Below are 21,288 nucleotides of genomic sequence, written 5' to 3' on the forward strand. Positions count from 1 at the left end.
CGGTTATTAGCAGCTGACTGTCCGTTTTGTTCGAATGCTTACATGAGAAGCTGACGCCTAGCTCCGACTCTTCGCGCTCCGCACAGGACCGGCTTCGCAAGGAATGGGGTGGCGCCGGCAATGTTTCTCCCGTAGCGGTATCCAAAACTATACTTTAATTGACACCATGAGCTAGTGTATGCAATTTTAAGCCTATTATTATGATAAAAAGTTACCCACACGCCAATTCTGGTGCGGACAAGCATCAGACGTTGACCGAGCGCAAAGAAACAGCAGGGAGAGCGATCCTGAGAGAAGCAGACGACAAATGCCAGAATCCCTAAGCTGACGTCACGGAGGCGCGCTTCGCAGCGCCGCCTGTGTTCGTGCTCACCGCCAATAACTCTAAAAACGAGCCTTCCCGGTACGGTCCCGTAGCGGCTACCGTGTACCGTACCGGAACCGTTTTTCCGATCTGCTATAACTATAGTGAACTAGAATGATCTAGTGGCGCGAACGGCGAGGAAGGGGCGTGCTCTTCTGTGTAGAAAACACCAGGTGGCGCTGCTGCGCCCTCTTCGAAAGGCGCCGCCGCGGCAGTCGCTGACTTGACTCGGTGTACTTCAGGCGATCGGCAATGGTTATGGCTGTCGTTGTTCCGATGTTGGGTAGTAAATAACCTTGCCAAAAAAAAAAAAAAAGGCTACTCGCGTCTGGCATCCCCGTATCTTGCTAGGAACGTTTTGTTGCAAATCTGCCCGTTTGAGCTGTAGGGAAGCGGCTGTAAATCGAGTTGTTTGGTGTCGTCTGCTACCTGCGCAAGACGACCGATGCGAGCGTACGCGTTCGATGTGCTGCCGGTGGACAACTGCTATGTTTAATTCTTTACGAATGGATATACTTTTTTATATTTACTGTAATAAATTCCCGGCATGAACCTACTTGTGAATTTCACTCTACAAAAGCAAATTATACCCAGTATTTACGGGTCCAGTACCACTTGGCTGATTTTCTCAGTAGCAAAGTTTGCAATGAACAAATTACCTTCAGAGGAAACTTTCCCCAGGCACTTAGTGCTGAAGGCAGCGTCTCCAAATGTGTCGTTTGAGATCGCAGCTTCGGTGTTAGCACACATCACTAAACCTCCCAGCCGTCATGGCCCCTTTGCAGGCCGAACTGCTGTCAGCTTCTTGCAGCACACTGTTCGCAACAGCTAGGGAATATATTTCATCGCTTCCGCATAACACACCGCGAAAAGAATGTTTGCGACGACACTTTGTCGTCATGTTAATAGAAGAGCACAGATTTCTCGTGAAAAATGTCTAGCTTTTTTTTCTCTTCGTATCGATGTTGTAGCGAAAAGAACGTTTCGATCGTCGGCACAATTTAGCCGGCACCAGCGCTTTGAAGGAAGTTTGACTTCTTGAAGATGGCTCATTGTGAAAGCATCCCATTCCACAGAACTTGCGACTTCATTTGATGAGCCCTGCGGAGAGAGAGAAGCCTCGTGGTGTGGCTGGCGCACCTCATCTTTTTCGGCTCTTCAGCTTTGTTGTGGCTTCTTGCTGGCTGCCGAAACTGAAACTCATGTCGTTGCCCGCCTTTTCCTTCGCGGCTTCCGCGTGCATGCTCCGTACAGAATTCGACGCACAGTCAGGCAGGATGATATATAGGTACAGCACCTGGAGCCAGTGACAGCTTCCCGCGTGCAAGTCGCACTTCACAGCCGTTTATTACGTGGACGTAATCCCGCAATAAGCACTCGGGTTCAAAGTGGCGCTCACCGACGGCTGAAGATATGGTCAAGAGTTTGTCCAGTCTTCCCAAATTTTGTTCCCACTTTTTGCACAGTTCATCGTCCAGGGGAGCGGCGAACAAAGACGCCTTGGGAGCACCTGGGTAACCACTGTGACAACCCGGAGCAAAGCAATAGGTGTCCGTCCTTCGTTTTGACATCGCGTACCCGGCCTGGCCAACCTCTATTCGACAGCACTCGCAATAACTATATTCCTGACGATCGCATACCTCTTGTTTCTGTAGGGGAACATCACGGAAACGTAAAACACGCAGAAAATGAAAGGCCGTCCTCGACCATAAACAGACGGAGAGTCTGTCCGACCGCGCGCCGCCAACGTATCGCACATCCGCTCGTATCGCGTCTGCGCCGCTAGCAGACGATTTGTTTGTAGCCGTTGCCCGATGGCTCAAACGGGTCTGATAAGCAACAAAACGTTCCTAGAAAAGTACAGGGACAACAAAAGTGAGCATCTTTCTTCCATAAAGGTTAATTACTGTACCACAGTAAAAAACGGCAGCGGCAATAGCTGGCGAGCGCCCCAAGTAACGGCCCGTGCAACCGCGGTACCGTTTTCGGAGAAGGCGCAGTGGCGCCCCTGGCGGCGGTAGACGCGCTTTGCTTCAGCCGAACGCTGCAGAGCGCTCCCGTTCGCGCCACTGGATCAAGATATTCTAGTTCACTGTAGCTATAACTCTCTAATATTGTACTGCATGTACGGCGCCTTCGGCGACGGCGCTCGCCTCGCTCGCCTCAACCTCCACCGGCAGCCAGCCGGAGCCACTAAATGCTACCGCGGGCCTGAGCGTGGTGGATTTTCCATAATGCATTGCGCGGGAGGAGCCTGAGGAGAGGAGAAAGCAGCTTCAGAGGAGGTTGGCTTGCCGAAGCTGGGCTGGGCCGCCTGACGTCATGCTCCCTCCTAACATTTTTCTTCCTCCATGCCGGTCGCGGACTCGGTCCGTCGTGTGGATCGGCCCGTGTACCGTAGCGGAACCGTTTTTCCGATCTGCTATAACTCTCTAAAGTAAACAGCTGGTTTAACGCGCGGCATGGTCCCGTCGCGTTGACGGGACGGAAACGTAGAGCTCGGCCTCCCGTCACCGTCGCGCTGCTCTCGGCGAGAAATCGCCCGAGAAACCGTCGCCCATGACGGAATACGGTGACGTGACGGCGACGTGACGGGGTGAAAAACGGCTGAGGCAGTCATATCGTTACCGTGTTTGCGTTACCGTTTACCGTGTTACCGGAAGCCGCTGGCGAAGGTGAAGCCTGTGCCGGTAAGTTACCGTTCGCGGTAACTCTCGCGCTGCGCAGTCGACTACCGCAAACACGGTAAACGGTAACGTAAACACGGTAACGCTATGCTAAAACTCTCTAGCGGCAAGCGATATCTCACCTGAATATCGTCGATCATCGCCTCCGTCAAAACACCGCTGTATCTCAAACTCGTCGCTAAGCGGTCGAAGTCGATGTTCTCCGTCAGTCTGTTAACAAAACTTGGATCCTCGAACTTCCTGCCATACTCATAAGGCATTTCTGGCGCAAAAATTCTAGATATCCACTTTCCCATCTCATAAATAACAGTATTAAACAGCCCCATTCAAAACGGCGTCGACGAAAGGCAAGAAATCGGGGCGCATATGAACAGGGGCAACTTTGCGGAAAATTGGCAATGGAAAGCCGAATGATAATGATGATGATGATATTTAGGTCTTCCCCTTTGTATCGGGTGATCAACAGGCGCCCCCACAAGGGCCCTGGATCTGGCCGAGTTCCTTGGCGGAACCCGAGATTTACTCCCCCCACGGCACTTCGGTGCTTGCGGTTGGAGTATGCGTCTGAGAAGCACGAATGCGCCACCAAAGTTCTAGGCGTCTCTTTGATGCCTCCACCGCCTGCCAACTAGGCTGCTCTCCCCGTCCGCGGAAACCGAGCGCCATCGCCAGCGAGTGGGCAGCGCCATCCGACGGGGGAGGCCGCAGCTCCGGGCATTTGAGCACAATGTGGCGCACTGTCTCGTCGTCCGGCCCGCAGTTGGGGTACGTTGTGTCGAGCCCCGCTGTGTACTTGGCGCGGAGCTGTCGGGTTCGGAGCATACCGCTACGTGCTTCAAACAGTAGGCCACTGCCCGTAGAGTTCTCGTAGTAGAGCTCCTTCCCGATGCTTGTTTTTTCGGCGCAGTACACGGCCAGCGCCGGCTTTGCCTCGGCTGCCTTCTGCCACCTCTCCTCCTCTACCTTGTTGACTTGTTGCCGGACCCTCTCCCGCCAGTTTCGGAACTGCGCCTTCCAAAGCGGGCGCGACTTTACCCTAGGCGCTGAGAGGGCGCTCCGGTCGCGAGTTGCGCTGTGTCGGCGGCTGCGGCGGCGGCTCCGGCGGCAGCGTTGACGGCGTGCGCGGCCGGTCCGCTGGGCTCAAAGTTGCGACCGCGGTTAGTTGCGTGTCTGCTCTACGAGTTTCTTCTTTTCGCTTGCGTTTGTCTTTGCCCTGATGCGAGAAACTTGCCGTTTTCAGTGTAGTCGGTTTGGGATGCTATTGAACAGTGCGGCCGCGGGTGACTCCGTCACCCGCGTGACGGAGTCACCCGTCACCCATTTCGTGACTCCGTCAACGTCCTGTGTTTTCCTTCTTGTGCTGGGCTTGGTGCAATGCCGACTGGCTTAACTCGCAGTCGGCTGTACGGGATTTTCCAGCCCACTTTAGCAGTGATGCTTGTGAGGAGAGGCACATGCTTATGCCATTTACAAAATGTACAAGAGGAGGACGGAATCTAGCCTCATGCTAAAAAAAGTGAAACAAAACAGACAAATGAACAAAAATAAAAATTCTTAATGCGAACACAATACAACTAGAAAACATACAATATAAATCTCAAGGATTTTGGGTTAGCTTTACCCGCGCAATTTGATTTCTTTGAAACTACGAAGGATAAGCGGATGTCTTTCATAAAGAAAGCATATGCAGTTGCTGCGCATGGTTATCAGGAAATATCATTCGTGCTGCAACGAACTTGCGCGATTGGCATGCCAAGCGAAATTGTGTGCGCACTTGACAGCTACTGCTACGCAAAAATTCATTTAAAATGCTTTCGTTCTTGGTATTTTAGCCCCCGCTAAAAATCACTGGGCGTACGTACTCCCATGAAACGCAAAAAGGGCTATTGTAAATCTAAAAGACATCTACACAAGACGATTCGAACTGCTTAGAGACATCTTGGCCAAGAAGTTGTTTATAAAAGCCGTCCTGAAGAAGTCTTGTAGCTGTGCTAACGCGACGCTTATAGCCGTCTATCTGGGTGCTTGCAAGACATCTACAGAACTTCTTGTAGGATGTCTCAGCACCTTCTTGTTGACGTCTATACAACTTCTTTTCAAAGAGTTTTAAGAACTTTTCAAGAGGTTTCAGGAATTACGTTATCCACGTTTACTCAGGGGTTCCTTCATGGCACCCGCTAAATCCTTTCTCTGTACACACAGGCTAGCCTGAAATATAGCTACGAGCTCTCCCCACAATTGACGCACCCAGCAGCTGCTTTTGGAACACTGACTCGACTGCCCGCTGTTCTCCGAATAAATATCTTTACTTAAACTGGCACGCAGTTTAAAAGATACTTAATCAGAGAAGGGCTGGTCATTGTTGAGTGTTCTGGAAGCAACCACTGGGCATGTTAATTGTTGACAGCTGGCAGCAACATCCACAACCGGCCTGTGTGAACAGAGAAAGCATCAAGCGGGCAGCACAACTGAAGGTGATGTTAGCACAACATAAATAGGGGGTATTTGCATAAACTCACAAGAATAGAGTTGCTTGATGCCAGCTAGGTCTCATTTCACATGTTTTGTGTCCTGTGTACAACAAAATGATAAAATCAACCTGTAATCTTTTGAAAACCAAGCTTTATTTGTAGTGCAACATTAGGTATATGCGTTAAAGCAGAAAGAATTACAGGAGAAAGCTCACAAAAAAAGGTAACCGTCAACCTGCTATATACTTATAAGCAGGGATGATAGCTTCATGTGGCAGTCATCAGCAGTCTGGCTTGTTCCCATGAAGCTGAGTGTCCTTGCTTCTTGCCTCCAGCCGTGTTGCCCGTGCCAGCAGCATGCCTGGGTAGAACACAAGGCTCTGTGTCACTTACAATGTGTACCAGTAGTGAGCAGTGAAACGTATCAGACAGGCAGTTACTTATTAATAGAGACCGGAACTTTAGGCAATATGCCTATTTTTTCCTTGAGTCCGTATCAAGCCTATTTAACATATAAGCATGAACTAAGGGAAGGGGAGCATTTTAAGCAATACTTTATTGTGCCTATAATGCCTATTTTGGCTATATGGGCTTTTTAGCGCCTATTTTGACTATATAAGCTAATATGGGTTTTTTAGCTCCAAAAATGCCTTTTTTGTGTTATATATGCTTTTCTTTAGTTTTTTGAGTCGGTGGTCTGCACTGTTTTCGCTTCAGAGGCCCGCAACAGAGTGTTTGTCGCACCCCGTTTGAAAAAAAAAAAAAATGAAAAACTCCGCGAGCCGTGCCAAACAAGCCCAGAAACGCAAACCGTGCACAAGCTACCGCCACCTATAGACCTCGCCACATCAACCGAACCGCCAGAGGCCCGTATACGCAGCCAACCGCAGACAACCTCACCGACGTCACCGTTGTCCACACGCGCTGTTTTCTTTAGTGTCCTTCTGACGCGCTGTGTCCGCTGACCAACGGCGAGAACTTTTGCCCATATGCCCCATCCATTACTAACGCTATAAAAACCACGGCACCGATGAATCTATGGGATTCAACGGTGCTGTAAAGGGCTGAGCAGGTCCTTCTACTCTGTACATACCTGCAGTTAAGATCTTTCTTCGGTTTGCAGTTTTGTCTTCAAGCAGCAGTTACCGATTGTCACTCTTCCGCCACAGCCCATTGCTACGACTTAAAAACTCGGCTAAGGGTGGAAATCTGCTACAAATACACTCGCCGGTGCTACTAACAGCATCGCAAACGACAAAAGCATTGCAGCCGAAATTGTTTACATCACAGCACACATGAACGTTACTTGCCACATTTGTGTGCTTATTTCACACTCTTAGCAAAAAGCATTTCCGCAGCTGAGAGCATGGGCGACGCTCTGACTAATAATGCTGAGCTGATTTTGGAGATCCAGGACTTCCCGCCACAATCACCAAAGGACCTTTCCCTAATAGAGCCATTCCTGTCTGACATAGCATTCCTGGATTCCCTGTGCTAAAACAGCTGCCGAAGGTCCTGAGCACCAAACATAATGATATTTCAGATGGAATCAGGTCATGAAGCTCCCTAAGCAGAAGCACGATCCTCCAACTTCAGGGATCGTTGAGTGTTGTTTTATTCGCACACAATTATCGACCGAAATGAAGTACAACTTCAGCCGCAAATAATTGCGATGGGTGGGGCTTGCCATTGCTTTTAAAATTTTCTTTTGTTGTCGAATCACCCTGCATTTCACGTAAATCTGTTAAAATAGCAACTCTTGTGTGACTTATTTTCACGAATAAAATAAAATTACTTTCCCACTCTACAATACCTGTCCGCAGTTTTTACTGCAAGTAAGACATTTGTAGCACAATATGCTGCTCAAGTAAATACGAATTGGGCCTATATGTGCCTAAACGACAATATTTGGTGTCTATAAATGCCTAAACGATACTTTTCAGTGCCTATTATAGGCGCCTAAAACCGTAATTTTTCGTGCCTAAAGTTCCGGTCTCTACTTATTAAATTTCGTTGATGCGAAAGCAAGCCAGACAAATGGTTCGTGGGGGCGAGGACTGTGTTGCACTGACTTCTCTGGCTAACTGATGGGGAATTGGAAATTTTTCGTCGAAACGGAAATTTCGTTGAAGCGGAGTTCGTTGTAGTGGGGTTCAACTGTATTATTGACGGGTATAGGTGCCAGAAAGCAAGTATAAGAATTAACGCTGCAGTAATTTTTATCCTTTACCAAAATGAATGAATTTCCAGGAAGGCAGAAAGGAATGTGCACCAGCAGCTGTAAATTGTCACACCTAGGGATGGACACCAGTATGTCCACTCGTGTGGGGAGTGGGGGAGGGCATGACAGGCAGATAGAGAGGAGAGACAAAGGCACGAGGGGGTATTATGTTTTACGCGCCGACGCTACACAGGCGATGAGGTGCGCCATAGTGGAGGGCCCCAGATTAACATTTTGACCACCTGCACGAGATCTCGAGCACAAGGACGTTTTTGCTTTCGACCTCCATCAGAAAAGCGGCCGCCACAATTGAGAAGCGAACCTGCGACCTCAGGCTCAGCTGAACAACGCCTTAGCCACTGACGGCGGGTTGTAGGGTATTAAAAGGACACCGAAGTGAATTTGTCAAGCTCCTGTCTTTTTTGTTTGAACTGAGTATAATGGCTCAAATAAACACACTTTTCATCGTTTATCCTGTCGATAAGGCGGTATTTATTTTATGAGGCCTGAAAGGGGAAAAACTGCCATGCGCGGTCTTAGGCAGCCACAGCAACTAAAGCAGTGACGTTCATACAAGTTACTACGTAATTGGACAATGTTCAAGATTAGAATTCAAACCAGTTTGTTTCGGTTCCGTAAAATACCGTACTTACTCGCATAATTTGCACACCCTTAAGTTTTGGTAGGTTTACAGAAACGACAGTTTTGCCAGATTTACAGAAACAGCGCCAAAATTGTGAATTTAGTATAGAAAATACCGCCCAAAAACAAATAAACCACTTAAAAAAATAAGAAGTGCTATGGGATTTGAGCTTGCGAATTGCATAGCAATATACCTAGTGCTCCAGATCACTCCGCCATAAGCCAGTGTTGGCAAGGGCATAAGTATAATATATATAATGTATACCCAGTTCACATTTTTATCTAGGTTCGGCATTCCAAGCAGCCCAGACGACTATTTCTTGAATAGCGCTTGTGCTGTAAGCATCCCTCAAATTTTCACAAATACCTCACCTTTAGTGACTGCATTCCTTTAGCAGAAAAGCGTTCATAGATGTGTGATCGTGCTGGTGACTGCTGTGCTAGTTCACCCAGCACAAAAAAGCGCTTCATGCACCCTGATTTTTCCCTCTATGGTAAGTTTCAGTTGACCTTATTTCCTTAGTACCTATATTAAGTAGAATAAAATGCAAGCTTGGGCTAGTTGGTACATTCCGAAAAAGAAAACTGCGATTAAAACGAGGACACAAGAGAAGACGACTAGACACACAGGGAGCAGACTAGCAAGTGATTTTTTATTTGAGTGAAAAACACATCATGAAGAAAACTGCGATCTACACATGTGTGATAACCTAGGGCACAGGACTAAGATGAACAACCAAATCACACCCAAAAGTCCAGTCACGAAACGCAATCTCGGTGCTTAGTAGAGACACCGACGGTGAACTGACGCAATCTTCGCCTTTTTTTTTCAGAATCGCGTACTGCAAAAATCTCCCTCCTGCGCGCACCCCTGTAATGCTTTGTAAATTCGCGTGCTTCGAGGCGTGGCGCACAGCCTTTGCAGTCTTTACAGTGGGTGGCCAGGTTGCTGCCAGTAAAAGTGCGGAGGCTGTCGGCGTGTACCCTCAGTCGATCATTATTGCATCGGCCCGTTTAGCCAATGTGCCATCATCCACTGGACAAGGGGGTTTCGTAGACGACGCATGCTTGACAGTTAAAAAAGCACTTCTTATGTCTTTTCCAGCACCCCGCATGTCTATTTTCTTCGGTGTTTACATGCTTACACAACTTGTGTAGCTTGTTAGGTGCCGAAAAAACAACACGAACCCCCACCTTTTCCCTAGCTTTCTTGATCCTGTACCCAACATTGTGGACGTAAGATAAAATGGCCACCTTGTCACCCTTGCCCCGTTCGCACGTCGTCTTCTTGGTGCGTGACTCGACAAGAAGTTTCTCGCCAACTGCCAAGATAAGGTCGCAAGGAAACCCTGCTTCCTTCAGTCGCTCCACCTGTTAACAGAAACTCGCCTCAGCTTGGTGTGTGCACGAGCGCTGCAGCGCATTCCCGAGAGCTGACGTGAAGTGAAGCAGTCCTTTTTGGATCGAATAGATCCAACACACATGGTCACAGTTCACCTCGGGCTCCATATCCAAAAACTGCATCAATCCCCCGACCGGTGCTTCTATTGTTTACGAAAAGACATTGCGGGTGGAACGAAAGAGTTCAAAACACTTCTTCAACTTGTTGTGTAGTGCCCTCTGGATTGAGCTGCTACAGCACTAGGAAGTCGTCAACGAAGCGGAAAATCTTAATGACGTTAGTGCGGAGCAACGGAAGCAACTGACGAAGTTGTCGAAACGTGCGAGTACAAGGTCACTGAATATTGGGGCAAGACACGGCCCTATACATACGCCGTCCTTAGGAACGACTACACACCCCTTGAATTGGCTCAGCTGGTTGGGCCGCTGGCACCGTCGCAGAGTCACAACCGCTGGTTGTGCCGAATCTTTCATACGGAGGCCCGAAGGATTTGGCACAACCGGCGGTTGTGACTCTGCGACGGTGCCAGCGGCCCAACCAGCTGAGCCAATTCAAGGGGTGTGTAGTCGTTCCTATGTTCCTAAGGACGGCGTATGTATAGGGCCGTGTCTTGCCCCAATATTCAGTGGCCTTGTACTCGCACGTTTCGACAACTTCGTCAGTTGCTTCCGTTGCTCCGCACTAACGTCATTAAGATTTTCCGCTTCGTTGACGACTTCCTAGTGCTGTAGCAGCTCAATCCAGAGGGCACTACACATCAAGTTGAAGAAGTGTTTTGAACTCTTTCATTCCACCCTCAATGTCTTTTCGTAAACAATAGAAGCACCGGTCGGGGGGGATTGATGCAGTTTTTGGATATGGAGCCCGAGGTGAACTGTGACCATGTGTGTTGGATCTATTCCCCTCGATCCAAAAAGGACTGCTTCACTTCACGTCAGCTTTCGGGAATGCGCTGCAGCGCTCGTGCACACACCAAGCTGAGGCGAGTTTCTGTTCACAGGTGGAGCGACTGAAGGAAGCAGGGTTTCCTTGCGACCTTATCTTGGCAGTTGGCGAGAAGCTTTTTGTCGAGTCACGCACCAAAAAGACGACGTGCGAACGGGGCAAGGGCGACAAGATGGCCATTTTATCTTACGTCCACAATGTTGGGTACAGGATCAAGAAAGCTAGGGAAAAGGTGGGGGTTCGTGTTGTTTTTTCGGCACCTAACAAGCTACACAAGTTGTGTAAGCGTGTAAACTCTGAAGAAAATAGACATGCGGGGTGCCGGAAAAGACACGAGAAGCGCTTTGTTAACTCTTCTTGAACCGCGCGGTTTTAAAACTTAGACAAGGGAAGAGCACACAAGGACGGGACTCGCGCTTTGTCCCGTCCTTGTGTGCTCTTCCCTTGTCTAAGTTTTAGAACAGCGCGGTTCAAGAAGATGTATAACCAACTAGCCCCCGTTTTAGCCTTGCTTTTTTAACTGTCAAGCTGCGTCATCTACGAAACCCCCTTGTCTTGTGGGTGATCGTACATTGGCCAAATGGGCCGATGCATTAATGATTGACTGAGGGTACACGCCGACAGCCTCCGCACTTTTACCGGCAGCAACCTGGCCACCAACTGTAAAGACTGCAAAGGCTGTGCGCCACGCCCCAAAGCATGCGAAGTGACAAAGCGTTACAGGGTGCGTGCAGCAAGGAGATTTTTGAAGCGTGCGCGATTCTGAAAATAAAGGCGAAGATTGCGTCAGTTCACCGTCAGTGTCCCTACTAAGCACCGAGATCGCATATCGTAACAGGACTCTTGGGGGTGATTTTTAGTGTCCTTGGACTACCCCGGCCCTCACCTTGTTTGTTTATGTGCGAAGCGATTGCACATGCCTAGTGTAGGGTTCTTTGCCCCCCGTGTTGCGCTCAGTCTTTTGGCTGTGGTTTTGGTTGTTTACCTTTGTTCTGTGCCCTAGGTTACTGCAGTTTCCTTCATGATGCGTTTTTCACTAAAATAAAAAATCACTTGCTAGTCTGCACCCTATGTGTCTATTTGTCTTCTCTTGTGTCCTTGTTTTATGTTCAGTTTTCTTTTTTGTACCTTTATTAACTTTGATAAAGCTTCTCCCACCTTCAATTGGCCTTTGATTTTTTTCTACTAGCGTACCAGTCAGCAGAGCGTCGCATGTGTGGAGCGAGTTAAAGCAGAATACAGTCTACAAACTAACAAACTAAAGGCAGATATTTCCAGGCACAAACGGGTCATGGCTTACTTTCAACTGAGCAAACAAATTAAGACGACCCGCTGGCGGCCAGAAGACTATACGCTGGACCGACTGACTCTGTCAAAGGGTCGGCGAGCCGCACAGTAGTGAAGCCAAACCATCTTGTTTTGATGTCACACAAAATGTCAGGAAATCAGCAAGAAGGATGCAGAGGAAGGCAGCATTTTTTAATTGATTATTTCTACCGAATAAATTCACGTAAATGCCACGAGTGGTGAAAATATGGCCTAGAGACTCCAGACTACAATTCGCACTAGTATTCCTGCAATATTTACAAATCACTTCAGTGACGCTTAAAAAAGGGTATTAAAAAAAAAAAGACGTACACACACATGCACAAGAGAAGATAACAAACAAACAAACCCTCAGTTCCTCAATGTTGTTCCAAATCACCAGACTGGGAGGCGAAGCGTGGGGATGACTCCTGAGGCGTCCAGGTGAGCCCAGGGCCTTGTGGACTCTGTCCCGTTCCCTGGCACAGCCCGGCAGCAACAGCAGGTGGTGCAGCAGCCGAAGGTTCTGCCGTGCGGCCAGCAGCTCGCCTCCCTGTTGTTAAATCTGGCCACTCTCCATGGCCAGCAGGCAGGGCTGTCAGCCACCTCCAGGTGGTGTTTCTCTGCTCGGGAACCCACATGGGGCACAGGACGGCTGAGAGCTGCTGGAAGGGGAGGAAAACAACTAAGAGGAGCCCCAAAAGCAGCATCCTGGGCACACAGAAATGTTTAAACAAGTAAAATGCCTTCGGTACAGACGAGTTTCTGCCGCACAGACGTCTTTTAGCAGTGACTATGAAATGCCTCAGGACAAGCACCAAAAGAGTTCATGCGATGTTTACATACACCACATGAGCCAACAGATCATGAAGGAACTTGACTTTCATTTAAAAAACGACTATCGGGGTAGCATTCAATTCGGTAGGCTACAGAACTTTTCATAAAACCAGAAAGAACGAAACACAGTCACTTAATGTAGACAGTTTGATGTACATGAAAACAACACCCTGAAGCTAAAACGACTACATGGCAAAAAAACACAATATGACTAGATTCCCTGAAAACACCTTTGAGCTTGTTTAAGTAAGCAGAAAATGTAACCAAACAAAACAGACACTTGTGCTAAACCCACGTTTCTCTGGTTAAATATGCATTAACGTAGAACTATCGTGACAGGTCCAAAGTTGTTTTTTGTGCCATTTTGTCCAGTGCTGCCACCATTGTAGCTTTACCCTCAGCTAAAAGAGACTGCCCACTTTCGACATACCTGAAGCTCTTGGACTTTATGTCGAGGCTAATTAGATGCTCCGTATTCGCCACCATGTTATTTTTGTGGTCTCCACTTCTTGCTGGAGCCTGTCTCGGGCATCATGACTAGGACCAGCCTTGGCTGGGTCAAGACACCACTGCTTAGCTGCCTGAGCTTTTCAGCCGCAATGCGCTCTTGGCAGTCTTTGCTCGATGTTTGTACTGCTCTCAAAACCTCTGGTGTCACATTGAGGCGACTTGCATCTCCGTCAAAGCGCTTGAAGAACGAAACAATGTGCCTGATGCCATTGACAGTTTGTATCGCACACTGAGCCCTTTCATTAAGGTGCCGGCAGTTCTTATTGAAGCCCATTTCCCCAACCGCTTTTCTATGTGGAATGCACAGCAATGCCTTCACTAGCCAAGCCAAGAGAGGGAATTTGGTTTTGTTGTTAGCCTCCTTCTTCTCAAAACTCTGCTGCCAATACTCGTTAATTCGTGTAGACGGATCTGATCAACATGTTCAAGCTGGACAAGCATGTATTCATCCATCAAAGTCAATTCATCGCAGGGTTAGATCACTTGCAGCACCCTAAAATGAGCTCTACAGGACTTTTCTTTCCTCAGCCGTGGGCTTAAGGGGGCTCACTGGTCTTAAACCAAAAAAGTTTATTTTTGCAGTTATGATGGTGAAAATTGGGGGGCACATGTAGTTTTTCATGCTTATTGTGGATATAAAATGTTTTTGAGTAAAATGATTATATTCAAATTTATTTGGATTTTTATATTGAAATTTTTGACAGCCTTTGTAAAAAAACTGCTGGAGGGATGCAGCTAAACAGGGAACCAGTGAACTGTGCACAAATCAAACCCTGACGCCCCTCCGCTTGCTTCCCTTACTCTGTACACTAACTCCCCGGCGACCGCGGAAGAGGCGGCAGTAGCCCTAGCTTTTACCCTCAGGCCGCCCCCCTCCATCGTAATCTCCGATTCCAAAACGGCCGTTCAAAATTTCGCCAAAGGAATGATCTCGCCTTTGGCCCTCAAAATCCTTCTTCAAAATTCTCCCACCACCCCAGTCGAGCTGGTATGGACTCCGGCCCATGCGGGTGTGGGGGGGAACGAGGCAGCACACAGGGCCGCTCGAGAGCTCACCGTCCGAGCTGGTCCTGGCCTTGAGCCTTTCCACGGAGCCCTATCAGCCCGCGACAGACTTGTTACCTTCAACGACATAATCTCGCACTACCGCCTCTCCCGCCGCCAACTACCCCCAGCCGCTCCGACCTTCTCCAACGAAGAGGAACGCCTATGGCGACTCACCCAGACACACGTACTCCCCTGCCGATATCGACTTCACCTTATCTACCCTTCATTGTACCCCACCCCTTTGTGCCCCGACTGCGGGTCCCTCGATACCCAAGACCACTGCATGTGGCAGTGCCCCCAAAACCCATTCCCCCCCTTCACAGACGGAGAGCACTGGGCGAAGGCGTTGTGCAGCTCGGACCGTGAGGTCCAGGCTAAGGTCATTCAGCGAGCTGCAATGGTCACCGGCCGGTTACCACCGCCGGTCACCCGCCACCCAGACTAGCCCCATGGGGCTCAAATAAAGTTTCTCTCTCTCTCTCTCTCAAAGAGTGCAATAAGACTAACATTATTGTTCTATCTGGTCTGTAGCAGAAGTTACGACCATTTGATGTTTGGGCTTGAAAGGTGGCACCCAGAAAAACCGGTTTTGCCTTGCAGGCCCAAACTTCAAATGGTCGTAACTTCTGCTACAGACCAGATAGAACAATAATGTTAGTCTTATTGCACTCTTTGATTTGTGCACAGTTCACTGGTTCCCTGTTTAGCTGCATCCCTCCAGCAGTTTTTTTACAAAGGCTGTCAAAAAATTGAATATTAAAATCCAAATAAATTTGAATATAATCATTTTACTCAAAACAAATTTTATATCTACAATCAGAATGAAAAACTACATGTGCCCCCAATTTTTATCATAATAACTGTAAAAATAAAGTTTTTGATCAAGACCCATGTGCCCCCATAAAGAAGCGCAGGCTCTGCAAAAGGACGTCGTTGAAAGGCAGTCGTACAGAAGGCACTCAGCGCATTTTATGTAAAAATTTCCTTCCACTTCATTTTAGGTAAAAGATGCCTTCAACGCCCGTGGCGTAAAGGACTCCTCCCACCAGCGCCAACGCATTGCTTCGGCACAAGATTGACGCAGATTGCTTGAAATGAAGAAGGATGTAGCAGGATTTACCTTTCGGCACGGTTCGGCGCAGATATCACATCACTGGTTCGTTGCCCTTGAGCTCCCTGTGTCTGGGCTCCCACTGCGGCCGCAGCCAGGCGCCCCGATACAGCACTCCCTGCACCAGGAGTGAGCACAAGTCGCCCTCCGGATGCACAGCAGGGCCACCCGGGAGTAGCATTGCATGGCACAGCGCTGGGGTCAGGTCCAGGCTGACACCCACCAGCTCGGCTGTGGCTGAGGATACAGCGCACTACAGCAGCATCTACCGGGTGACCTCCCCTAGCACGGCACCTGCTTAGACCGAGCCCTGTCGCTGCTGCACAGAGCCGCCCGAATAGGCCAGGGTGTGGCCCTTTAGGTCATCTCGGACGATGGCCCAGGCCAGCTAAGCTGCCCACAGTGGGGCCGTCCGTTGTTTGCTGCGCTTGCCCAGGATTTCCAGTTGCACCTCGGCCACCAGAGCAGGAGACCAACCGGGGCCCTCCCATGCCACCACCTGGGACATTTTATGATTACTGGACCCATAGGTGCAAATAGCAGTTCGGAAGGGGAAAATACGCATTTACCATAGGAAATAGGATATAACGGTGTGATAAACATTGCTAAGACACAAGTGACAAAGCTCTGAGGTTTGCAAGCCTGTCGAATTGCCCTGCAGCTGGCTAAACAGCAACCACTTGATCTCCCAGGTACGACGCTGAAATTTAAGCCTTTGTCATCTCCTGCCCTAACATCATTTTGACGCCACTTTAAGCCACTCTAGAGTACATATAAAAACCTAGGACAACCCAATGAACGTAGTTATAAATATTCCTAGGTGAAACCTGAAGACAAAAAAACTAGACACAAGGGCAGCTCTATGCAAAGCGGTAACATGAAGGGCAGTGAGCACAAATTGCACAGTTTCTCTCTCATTTAGTGCACACAAATTGCATACCACATCCTGCCAAAACCTGATGCACCCAGCATAACCGGTTAATTGCACTGTAAACACATCATGGGTCTGCAAGGAAAATTTCAATTGCAACATCAGCTATATACAAAAAATGGTTACCTTCTGTAAATGAGAAACGTCCTAATTGACCCTGTGCAAGCGCGGCTTGGCCTACTCACACATGGACAGGTTGATCAGCGATACCTCCTTGGCAGCTTTGTTGACATCCAGGCTTGAAAAGGCGCCCTGAACGCACAAATGCGAGATAACAAAGTGTACAAAACTAAAGCACTGAGAACTAAAGCAGTTTGAAACTTAAGGTAAGCAAAACTTATCTCGAGGTAAACAAAGATGCAGAGGGGTTTTACTACTCTAACATGAAAATATCCTACTGCACAACGACAAAAAAGAAGTCAAAAGCTCATTCACCAGCCTTTGCCTGTGAATGAGGTTATCTTATTAAAAAATCTCCAACCTGCTACAGTGAAAGGCTTGGAATGAATAAAACTCTAGGGCAGTGCCTTGAACATGCACACAATATTTTGGGAAGGTCTGGTACTATTCATAACTCAAATTTGAGTTAGCAGAAGAAAACTAAAATATGTCAGACACTAGCAATACCATTGAAAACTTTCTTCATAAACACACGTTTGCAGCTAGATAATGTGCCATTCTCCTTTTGTCATACTGTTTTATGTGACAGGAGACAACTAAAATGGAACAAGCAGTAAGGCAAATGTGCAGTCTATTAGCTTCATTTTTAGCTCAGACAGAAATTTACTAAATATGCCCATCATGAATATCTCAAGACAACTGATCACATCAACAATAAATGCAGCATGGAGATATGGTAACGGTCAGTGGCAATGCAAATTGTCTTAAATTGGCCCCACTCCAGCTTTATTTTTGGTCCAGATTACAAAATCGCACGACATGCATTTCATACGGGTTTTTGGAAACAGATGGTGTATTAACTCCAACAATTTGTGTTCAGAACAACGACAATTCCTCCGTCATTTCCATTGTTTTCTTTGGAGTTATGTGAGTAGGATTATTGTATTGTTGAGTTTTAGTTTGCGGACGCACCATAATGCCAGAGTCCTTCAATGCTTTACTGGTCACGAAACTGCTCCATAACTCAATGGGAGAGCTTCATATGCTGCGTTTGGCCGCCGCGCGGTGGCGCCACCCTCTCACTGAGGTCACTCCTCGGGCGGTGTTGCGCTGGCTCGAACGGCGGAGACGGGGCGAGTTGTGTTGGTTTTGTTCGGGAAAAAAATGTAACGTGCATATCGCGCTCTTGTGATGCGACTTTAGTGCAACGACGATGCCGAACATGTGTTGCGTCCCGGGATGTCGTTCCTTGTACAACAATACCACAGAAAATGTTTCCTTGTTCTGTTGACCGAGCGACGGGCACCTGTGTGAGAAATGGAGGGGCACCATTCCAAGGCAAGCAACGGGAGATTTCAGCTTCGATTATAAGTGTGCGACAGTGTGTGGAAATGCACTGTGTGTGAGAATGGAAAAAGCAATGTACCCTTTTGAGAGCATCGTGGACCTAGAATTGTACAAGGCTAACTTAAAGCCAGATTTTGTCATATCAGTCAGGTTGTAGCGGTGCTTCATTACCTGTTTGCAAACTTGTATTACCTTGCGCTCAGGCTCGCGTGTAAAAAAAGCTTTGGGACGTCCTTGTGCTTTTACTTTTCTTATTTCGGCGAATTATCTCTTAAGGTTCGTTTTCTTTGTTTTGTAACCGCGCGTGGCCGATTCCGTTTTTCTTATCTGGCGTTTCAACCGGAGCGCCCGTTTGCTCTTTTTGTCGTACGTCCCGTCGGGCAATATTGTTTGATATGGAAAGGGGCCACCTTGTCGCTAACTTGATTTTTTGTTTCTTCAACAATGTTCTCGATCCTATTTCCATGGATCTGAAATTAATAACGTTCCAAGAGTAATTCATGCATAGCAAACGCCGCGCAACTCACTTTATCGAGAGAGAGAGAGAGAAAGGAGAGAGAGAGAGAGAAAAAGGAGAGAGAGAGAGAGAGAGAGAGAGAGAGAGAGAGAGAGAGAGAGAGAGAGAGAGAGAGAGAGAGAGAGAGAGAGAGAGAGAGAGAGAGATAACATTTATTGAAAGAGCTCCCCCTTATGGCGGTGGCGGCTGCCCACAGGGCCGCAGCGACCTGGAGGCCTCGGGAGGTGACTAGCACCTGGTCCAAAACCTCGGAGCTCCGACGTTCATCTGTTCACGTCACACTGCGGACTGCTTCTTCGACGTTTGTGTTTCATTCTAGTCTTTTGTAGTGCAGGAGATGTCTAGCTCCCTGCGTTCAGAAAAGCTTTGCGTTGTTCTTGGCTACGTGGCAATATTCTGTTTCCTCCGCGTGCTGCACATCGCAGCGCGAAAAAATAGATTTTTGTACGCTGGACCACGCTGTTTTGTCTCCCTTCGTAACATTGAAATTTTTTGTTGCGTGTGATAAAATCAGTTTCATTGTTCTTTTTTCGCTTCCTGTTTTTGCAAGGATTGCTAAGCGGGGAAGCAAAAAAAACACATGGTGCAACATATATCTCTTCGTGTTTTGATCCTTTGCGTTTCTGCAGCGTTTTTAGATGTTCTCAAGTATGACCCACTCATCGAAACGACAATACTATTGGGCTATCTCTTTTAGCGTTCTGTGCATTCCAGAGCAATCAACGGATTCATTAAGCGTAGTCTGAACGCCGCGTACTTGGTTTCTTTCAGTTTTTTTATTGTATTATCGATAGGCCCGCAGCAGTCCGTGACTACACAGCTACCGTATATGTGGTATTTACAACTTTTCTTTAAGAAAAGAAGCAATATAGATTTAAAATCCGTAAACACGACGGCGCAGCGCTTGTGCCATAGCACACAGAAGTCGTTGCCGTTCGCGGCCGAAGTCTACGGTAACTTACTTCGAAAAATAAAACCCCATTGAAGGCAGGTGATAAACACAATAACTTGACTATTCATCGCTAACTACTACGAAAAAAAACACACCCAATCAGCGCGCAGACACCAAAAGCAGCGAGCTTTTGCACTTCAAGAGCTGGCCAATACGCCGCACGCGCGTTGGCTGGATGACCTTCGTGCGGCGGTGGCGCCTGTAGTGGCGCGTGCGGTCCCTATATGAAGCGAGCGCCGAAGTTTCGTGACCAGTAAAGCATTGAAGGACTCTGATAATGCGCAACAATTGTCTAGTATTTGTAATGTCCATACGCTAAACTGTGCTCTTAAACGCCTTGACCTATGTAGGATTTTATCACATCAAAGGAACCTTACAAACGATTTCTGATACAGTCTCTGTAGTCACATGCGTTATCTACTGGCTATTTTCCTGAATCTGTGAGAAACATTGCGTACATGCGGACTTACTACAAACTTCTTGCTTTTTTTTTGTTAGTGTCATCTTGGTAGCAGTCACAACAGACAATGAGTGGAGCCTGGAAGAAACTACAACTCTGTCTGGTCAACGTGTTCTGACTCAGACGCTTTCTTTTACTATTATTTCTTCTCGGCCAGAGCGTCATATATAATATGAGAATGTGAGCGAAAAACAAGAAAAACGGGGTTACAGCATGAAAGGCGCCAACTATAAAAAAAAAAGTACAGTTGCTCCCCCCCATTTTTCCGTAATAGGGTATTTACGTTGCACTCCATCGTTGTGCTGTGACATCACCGAAATTTATGAAAGTTTTGTGCATCACTAGTCCATAAAGGCTCAGCGCGAGCTCGGCTGATAGCCTGTGCATTCGTTGCACTGCTTGTACCATTTCAACAGTTTTCTTTAACGAGAAAGGTAATGCCAAAAGTTTGCAAGCCCAAGCGTGTACTTCTTCACAAATTGTGGCGCTGCGCACCGGCGTGTGCTGCGCACAGAATTCGCCAAACTACGGTACTGTGCAGTGATAGCTCATTAACGACTACTACTTATCACGCTAGTAGCTACTCACCTTTGTTCGTGCCGAGTCGTTTCCGGACGCTTGGGGAACCGTGGCAGTCTTCACGCATACAAAGGCTTGAGCAAGGTATTTTGGAGGTGCATTTAAAACACCATTTACCTATTTACTCTCTCAAAAGCATTTTTTTTGCGCAAACAACCTTACAAACGCAAGAGCAACTCTTACGAACGACAAACGCGACCGACGGTTGTTGTGTTTGAAGTGTTTGAATTGAAGCCACAGAGGAACCGAGGAACCCCTGATGGTGCTGAAAACAACTACCACAAGCGCATAAACTAAAAAGTAAAATATTTTCGCATAATAAAAAGCAAAAAACGTTTTTTAAGCCAAGTTTTTTTTAAATGCAACAAATTACTCCTTTATTGCAATTTTTAACGGCTTTTTATTTTTTTTTTGAGTGACCGCTCAGCGCGCGCTTTTTGAAGTTTCCAGCGGTTCGGTTCTCCAATTTTGGATGGCAAAGGCTGCTGCACCCCGGGGATCCTTTCCCCCGGGGTGCTCCAGCCTCGGCGTGTTTCCGTCTCCAAAACGCTGTAACGCCAAAACTTCCGTTGACGTCACACAAAAATAAAAAACAAAAAACAAATACGCAGAAGCCGTCTATGCATTAAGTAGTAATAAGGATAATCATAAAAAGTAAAAATATTGCTGCGCGTGTAAGCATTTGCATCGAAACGTTTCACGCATTAACGAAAGTGGGGCGGATGCGCCACGAGCGCCTACTAGTGGTACAAAGCACCCGTTAAAAAAAAAAAAGAAACAATGGCGTTTTCTGATGTGTGCGATTTGTCCACGAAGTTTGTGTAGGAACTGTTACGAATG

General features: G+C 47.6%; 1 protein-coding gene and 1 long non-coding RNA gene across 4 annotated transcripts in view; both read right to left on the reverse strand.

Moving 5' to 3' along the window:
• The window catches only part of LOC144146056 (caspase-2-like), a 237,932-nt gene extending 234,489 nt beyond the window's left edge, over nucleotides 1–3,443 (reverse strand). For both annotated transcript variants that reach the window (XM_077677986.1, XM_077677985.1), the window contains exon 1: nucleotides 3,174–3,443. Coding sequence is in view for 1 of the 2 variants with exons in the window: in XM_077677985.1 (XP_077534111.1) it covers nucleotides 3,174–3,377 (204 nt within the window). In the remaining variant the exon portion in view is untranslated. The remainder of the gene's footprint in view (nucleotides 1–3,173) is intronic.
• A 606-nt stretch (nucleotides 3,444–4,049) lies between these two features.
• Nucleotides 4,050–20,667, reverse strand: LOC144146057 (uncharacterized). Of its 2 annotated transcripts, none has more exons than XR_013317647.1 (5): nucleotides 20,458–20,667; nucleotides 16,659–16,725; nucleotides 15,552–16,041; nucleotides 12,408–12,699; nucleotides 4,050–5,883 (listed from the first exon to the last, which is right to left on the reverse strand). It is a non-coding gene; the product is annotated as an uncharacterized LOC144146057 (long non-coding RNA). The 2 variants fall into 2 exon arrangements; XR_013317646.1 differs by having other exon boundaries at nucleotides 12,408–12,702.
• Between the last annotated feature and the right edge of the window lie 621 nt (nucleotides 20,668–21,288).

The sequence above is a fragment of the Haemaphysalis longicornis genome, unplaced genomic scaffold (genome assembly GCF_048455015.1).
Source record: "Haemaphysalis longicornis isolate Haplotype H1 unplaced genomic scaffold, Haemaphysalis longicornis Haplotype H1 scaffold_7, whole genome shotgun sequence".
In the NCBI taxonomy this organism is placed as follows: Eukaryota; Metazoa; Arthropoda; class Arachnida; order Ixodida; family Ixodidae; genus Haemaphysalis; species Haemaphysalis longicornis.